The sequence below is a fragment of the Suricata suricatta genome, chromosome 2 (genome assembly GCF_006229205.1).
Source record: "Suricata suricatta isolate VVHF042 chromosome 2, meerkat_22Aug2017_6uvM2_HiC, whole genome shotgun sequence".
NCBI classification, from domain to species: Eukaryota; Metazoa; Chordata; class Mammalia; order Carnivora; family Herpestidae; genus Suricata; species Suricata suricatta.
Genome location: NC_043701.1, coordinates 5,359,465 through 5,366,656, shown reverse-complemented (window position 1 = coordinate 5,366,656; position 7,192 = coordinate 5,359,465). Strand labels below are relative to the sequence as shown.

General features: G+C 45.5%; 1 protein-coding gene across 1 annotated transcript in view; it reads left to right on the top strand.

Annotated features, from left to right (window-relative positions):
- Positions 1–2,877: 2,877 nt before the first annotated feature.
- The window catches only part of NUB1 (negative regulator of ubiquitin like proteins 1), a 25,455-nt gene continuing 21,140 nt past the window's right edge, over positions 2,878–7,192 (top strand). Inside the window, exons 1-2 of the mRNA XM_029921224.1 lie at positions 2,878–2,985; positions 5,639–5,756. Of these exons, the coding sequence (XP_029777084.1) occupies positions 2,915–2,985; positions 5,639–5,756 (189 nt within the window). The 5' untranslated portion in view covers positions 2,878–2,914. The remainder of the gene's footprint in view (positions 2,986–5,638; positions 5,757–7,192) is intronic.

Here is a 7,192-nt window from a genome sequence, read left to right as displayed (position 1 = left end):
CTAGAGGGATGACAGTGTTTCCAGATGTAGCAGTATTTCTGAAGGCTTCCTCTGAGGTGAATGCCAATGATACTTAGTTCTGCCTTCTTTCTTATTTCGCCAGGAGCTCATCAACAGCTGGACTGTCGCTCTCACGTGTGATGGAGCGACTTGCAGCAGATCAGGGTTTCCAGTGACAACAACTAGAAAAGCCAGATGCAAATATCAGACCAGATCGTCCCCCCGGATCGTCAGCTGACTTCAGAAACAAGCCGGAAGGTAAGGGGAAGGCATCTTTAATGTGGTGAAAGAAAATTCACCTGTTGGATTAAAAATTCTCCCAAGTTTCACACAACAGGCTTTTTTGGAAAACAGGATGGTAGAGACTTCTGATTTTACCTTTTAAACTCACATGCATACTATCGATTTGTAATTATTTTCCAGAATCAAGTAAAAAAAAAAAGTAAAATCGTTTAGCATTCCATAGAAGTTTCTCAAACCCTAAGCCTACAGCAATGACTACCTACTTTCCCGTTGCTGTGTTCACTTTAATTTTCATTCACCCTTGGATTTAAAATCACAAAACTAATATTGTATATCAAATTCTTTTTAACAGTAATAATAGGTTAAATGATAAAACACAGATCATCCTGAACTTAGTTCAATAGTATTACGACCATGTCTGATTTCCTCCATCATCTCTGCCTTTCCTTCTTTATCTTTTCAGAGTTGGAACATCACCTAACTACCTCTTGGGATGATCACAGGTACTTGGGTTAAACAATTGGGTGCAGAACATGCCAGAAATTTGAAACCAGGATGCAAAACTTGAGGCCTACGTGCCTTCAGAGTGATTCTTCCAGAGTCGGGCAAGCAGCCAAGCCCTTTCGGATGGTGCCTGAGATCCGGCCCCCACATTTCCCAGGGAGTCAGAGTAACTCTCCTAGCTGATATTTTCAAAACTTCTTTCAGTTTCTATCATCTTTCAGGAGGACTGAAATTATGTATTCCCAATCAGGTGGGAAAAAAATCTCCCTCACCACCTGCTTGGGTTTTTGGGTTTTGTTTTTTTTTTTTTTTTGTCCTTCCATGTTTTTCTCATCCATGTAGGATGTTAAATAAAATGACCACGTCTCCAAATAAGGTTATCAGTAATTGAAAACCTACCAGACCGAAAGTGTGAGTCATCATTCAAATTCCCTGAAAATTCCTGTTTATAACCACTTCCCTCAAATTCTCATTTATAAATAGAAAAAAATCAAGAATGAAGTGGTTTTCTTTTTAAACCCACTTCCTTATCTATAAAAAATTAGTTTGCTGCACAACATAACATTTGCATGTATATTGTTCTGATCAGAACAATTCTAAATAAAGACGAACCGCAGAATCTTCCTGTTACTTTTCACTTTTCTACCGAGAGTTGATAACATTCAGCATGAAATTTCATGGTCATGTTGAGGGTGTTTGAGGGTTTTCTGACTCCACTCCAGCAGAAGTAAAATCACTTACGCAGAAGCTGCTTGATTCCTTGTTACTATGAAACCCGTAGCAACAAAAACGCAAAACACAAATTAGGAAGAATTCTTCATCCTATGAAACTGCAGTTGAAGCCACTAAATGTCAGCATTAGGAATAACAGAAAGGAGGTAGGTTAGTAAAATACAACACGAATGATGAAATTGAATGAGTGGGTAAAAGAGAATATGCATTTTGATTTTAATAGATGCTACCACACTGTCCTTGCCTGACATCCGAGGGGGCCTGTTTCCACACAGCCTGGCCATCACAGGCTATCACGGTGCTTTCTGGTCTGATAGGCACAAGGTGGTTTCTTGGTGTAGTTTTAATTTATATTCATCTCATTATGAGTGAGGTTAAGTAATTTGTCATGTTTTTAAGCCATTTGTATTTCCTCTTCAGGGAACCATATTGTCAGAGCCTTTGTCCAGTTTTCTATTTTGGTCCTTTTCCTATTGAATTGTAAGAGCTCTTTATATATCAAAGAGATTTGGCTTTGTAAGCTCTCAAGCCCCACTCCATCACAATGCTAGAACAAGTCCAAGGATGGTTTTGGGATTCAGACAGGAAGGGTCAAGAGCCTGGGCCGAGCAAACCTTCTGTGGTCTGAGCCATTTCCCGGTTCCCCTACCAAAGGCTCATGTCCCCATCACTCAACGCTCCGTCAGAACCTGCGCCCCACCACCTGGGTCCTACCCATGTTCCCAGGGCATTTCAAAAGTTGCCGTTAATTTTTATGCACACTTGTTTTATTTTCTCACCTAGATATATGGACAGGACCCAGACCATAGACTTATTTGTGTTTACCACATTGCTGGGCAGAGAGGGCCTCGCCATGGGCCATTGAGGTTGCTAGTGCGATGGCTACCTGGTTAGCAGGGCCAGCGCCAGGGCAGCGAGCCGAGAAGTTCAGGTGAAGCAACCTAATTTCACCCTGGGTGGAGGCCCGATGGAGACAGGGAGGAACACCCCGGCGTTTAGGGGACAAGCCTAGACCGAAGGGGTAAAGGGTTCTCCCTGCAAGGTCCGCTGGCCTTTTTCAAGGCTTTTAGTGAAAGGAAGCCAGGCGCAATTTCCTCTGGAGTCGAGGAAACCGGGCCGGGCCGGCGGTCCCGCCGGGACACCCTCCACCCGGATGGACGGACGGACACCGCCCGGACACTCCAACGCCCGGGCAGAAACCTCCCGCAGTCCCGGCCTAGGGTCCTCCCATAAACCCCGCCCCACCCTCGCCCTGCCCCGCCCGCGCCCCACCCGCCTTAGCCCCGCCCACAAGCAACCCAGCCCCACCCCCATGTTAGCTCCGCCCACACTTCTGCCCGACCAGCGCGCTAACCCCGCCCACAACCTTCCTTCCCGGCCTCGAGAGGGTGGCGCGGAGGCCGCGGCGGCGGGGGCGGGGCCAGCCTCACCCGGAATGAAAATAAACGGCGGCCGCTGCCGCATCCGGGCACTCCGAGGGTCGCCGCGGGAGCGGCGGTGGCGCAGGTGAGGAGGTGGCGGCCGAGCGTCCGGTCCCCGACCCGGGTCTCAGCGCCGCTGTCCGGCGGCCCCGGTTCCCGGCACCACCCCGACGCACCCCCAGGCCGGCGGGGGCGCGGCCGGGGCATCGGGACCCGACGGTTCGCGCGGCCCTGGGTCGGCGCTGGGCTGGGCCGGGGAGGGGGTGGGTGGGTGGCGGTGTTTAAAAATATGTGGAGTATTGTTGGGGGGGCAGAGGAAGAAATGTATACATTAAAATTACCCTGATTAGCCAGACGACAAGCTTGAGTCGTTAACACTGTGGTTCCACATCTGCCGTTTGGGATGGGTTTGCCGTCAAAGCTAGATCTTCTTTGCTCTTTAATGAGAAAACATGGTTGATTCTGCATTTCTCTGACGACCTGGTTCTGCATTTCTCACCTCCTTCCCTTACTCTTATTTTTTAACACAAGAATCTTTTACGATTCCCTCTAGGAGCAAATGTAATGCATTTTGAATGTACGTGTGCCTATGCGTATTTGAAAAGCTTTGGGGAAAGGTAGCACAGATTGGTTCGTTGCAAAAGTGAAAGTGAAAAATTTAAAGGCCTGGTGTAAAACGTTTCACTTTCAGTTTGGAGCAGTGATAGTATCTGGCCTTTCCTCCCCTGTTTTATTGAGAAATAATTGAAATACATCATTGCTTTTTTTTTTTTTTTTGGCTATGATGTGAAACACTGTATGGCACGGGTGAAACTTTCAGTTCTCCAGTTAAAACTGAAAACTGGTTTATTAAACATTTTTCCCTTTTGCTTTGATTTAAAGCACGTATTCTCTCTGATTCTGTTGTCTATAACTGAAGTTTTTGTAAATTTCAAAACAACAGATTATCTTTAAAATTTTTTAAACATTTAGTTTTTTTTTAATTTGTGAATGTTTTTTTATTTATTCTTGAGAGACCAAGAGAGACAGTGCGAGCAGGGGAGGGTCAGAGAGAGAGGGAGATACAGAATCTGAAGCAGGCTGCAGGCTCTGAGCTGTCAGCACAGAGCCCGATGCGGAGCTTGAACCCCCATCCTGTGAGATCATGACCTGATCCAAAGTCAACCGACTGAGCCATCCAGGTGCCCCTAGATTATTCTTTTTTAAACATTAAGCCTTGTGCCTATAGACCTCCATCTGTTGATTTGCTCAGTGGGTAGAGTGGGACACGCACTACATTTGTGAAACCCTTTGGGCCTTTAGTCGGGCAGTGGCTAGGATGGGCCACGGAAGGCTGTGCACTCAGCCTTACAAATAAATAGCTCGCCTCTCTTCATAAGCAGCCCATGGAATGATCACCTCCCCTGTTCATCTGTTGATATTTTTCAGAATTCCTGAATATTTGAGTAGGGAACTAGATTGTGTGAGTTATTGGTGCTTGAAAAGCTAATGTCATAAGTACTCATGCTTTTCCGTGTGAGAAGTGGTTTGTTAATGCTTAAAAATCTGGGTTTCTCTCGTGGGTCCCCCGGAGGCACAAGCCCCTCCTTGATGTGTTTATTCCTCACTCCCTTTCCTCCTCCATATCCTGATTACCCTCTTTCTTCCCCCATTTTGATATGAAATAGATTTGCACTTCAAGCTATTTATTTATGGGATATATTTTAGTTAACAAACTTGATTTAAAAATTAGGTGAATTGGGTTTTGTGGGATGTGGAATACAGGCCCTATATAAAAGAGAAAGTTACTTATCAAGATTATATTAACCCCTGTATATGTATTTTTCACTCCATTGAACTTGTCTTCATCATTCAGAAGCTAATTACCTTTTTACATTCCTCACTCCTTGTCTAATTTGGCTGCTTGACATTCTAGCAGCCTTATCCACCCCTACAAATCGCTGTGCTAACTAGAGATGGGCGGACTGCTCCATTGCTGGCAGGTGCTTCTTTGGGGGGAGAGTAGTTACATACAAGGACAGATAAGCAGCGAAGGATTGCGTGCCAGAGTGCGAAGTCCAGTGTTGTGGGCAGAAATCCCAGTGCTAGCCGTGGCGCTGCCTAACTTTGTGACCTTGGCCAAGTCATTGCACCAACCTGGGGCTGGGTGCTTTCCACTGCAAAAAGATGATCCAGCCAGTAGTAGATTTGAATAGCGTTTGTAGATCTGTTGTGTGCTTGTCACAAAATAGTTACATTGTTCCTAGTGAAACTTTTATTTAAAAAATTCAGATACAAGGTATCAAAGCTCAAGCTAGCTTTTATGTTTGCCCCTCTAAGGTGGTTGGTATGTGTGAAACTCACCAAAATACAAATACAAGAGACTGTATAAACTCTATGGTGAGTCGTTTGTGAAAGTTAACAGCCTTAGAGATTTGCCTTTCCCTCATCTTATCTCTTCTCTTAGATCAGAGAATAATAGGTTAAGAAATAGGAAAGTATCAGAACGCTTGCTACATCTTAGCGACTTGGAAATACACACTTTATGTAACAGGAACATGCAACTGTATGTACATTGTATACTTAGCGTTTGTATAAAATATACATTAGAGACGTCCAGAGCTAGTTAAAACCTAGTCCTAAAGTCCTGTCGATTGAACTGCAGGGGGAGCGGACGGGAGCTCTTCTTGCCACACAGGTAAGTTATATGCCTTGAAATATGGTGTGGCGTTTCCTTCATAGACCGTTTTGCTTTCCAGAATGGCGCAGAAGAAATATCTCCAAGCAAAACTGACCCAGTTTTTAAGGGAAGACCGAATTCAACTTTGGAAACCGCCATACACAGATGAAAATAAAGAAGTTGGTTTGGCATTGAAGGTATTTTCTGTTGAGACCTAAATAAGTAGCAGTATTGTAAGTCTCTTGGGTGACTGAGATTCCAAAGTCAGCAGAAACTGCCAGGTGTCCCCATGTCACTTTTGGCCTAACCAAAAGCGTTAGTGATGGGGAGGTGCCCACTTTGTTTTACTAGGAGTTGACAAGCTTATTTTTGTTTAATTAAGATTTTTAAAAATTTTTATGTCTTTTATTTATTTTTGAGAGACAGAGAGAGACAGCGAGCAGGGGAGGGTCAGAGAGAGAGGGAGACACAGAATCCAAAGCAGGCTCCAGCCCTGAGCTGTCAGCACAGAGCCCGATGCAGGGCTTGAACCCATGAACCGTGAGATCATGACTTGGGCCGAAGCTGGACACTTAACCAACTGAGTCACCTAGGCACCCCAAGAAGATTTTATTCCTAGGAGAATTTTCTCTAAACTTCCCATTAATACCTTCATGGTGTTACGGAAAAGTAACTGAGGAGCTAACGCCCGCCGGGGAGGCCGTCCTGATGCCCGTCCTGGGTGTTCAGGGGGAGCGGCTGGGTGGGTCCTCAGTTCTCCTTCCTCGCACGGTTCACTGTTAAACAGTGGCTCCCTTCCACCAGCTCTTTCTGTACCGGGGCTGTCTGTCCATTTGTCCAACATACATTTTTCTAATAATCCCATCTCAGCTTTTATGGCCTTGTTTTACATGAGGTTTTGGAAAACAAAAACCAGAAAAAGTTAATTGCTTATTTTTTAGTTCTTCCAAGTTGACTTATTTATTTTGAAAGGGCCAGTGTGAGTGGGGGACGGGCAGCGAGAGAGGGTGAGAGAGAATCCCAAGCAGGCTGCGTCCAGAACCCAGGGCGGGGCTCAAACCCACGAAGCCACGAGATGATGACCAAGAGTCAGGCGCTGAACCAGCTGAGCCACCCGGGCGCCTGGTTGATCATTTTGTATGGAACTCTGTCATATTGGAATATAGCGTGTCCTTTTCTTTCTTTTTTCTTTTCTTTTTTTTTTATAAGTTTTTTTTTTAACTTTTTTTTTTCCTGTTTTTTTTTTTTTTTAATTTTTTTTGAGAGAGAGAGAGAGACAGCATGAGCAGGGGAGGGTCAGAGAGAGAGGGAGACACACAGCATCTGAAACAGGCTCCAGGCTCTGAGCTAGCTGTCAGCACAGAGCCCGACGCGGGGCTCGAACCCACGAACCGTGAGATCATGACCTGAGCCGAAGCCGGACGCTTAACTAATAAGCCACCCAGGCGCCCCATCTTTCTTTTTTCTTTAAATAGTTTATTGTCAAATTGGTTTCCATATAACACCCAGCGCTTCTCCCCACAAGTGCCCCCCACCATGACCCTCACCCCCTCCCTCCCTCCCCCTCCCCTTTCAGTCCATGGTTCGTCTTCAGTATTCAGTAGTCTCCCTTGATCTGTGTCCCTCACTCTCC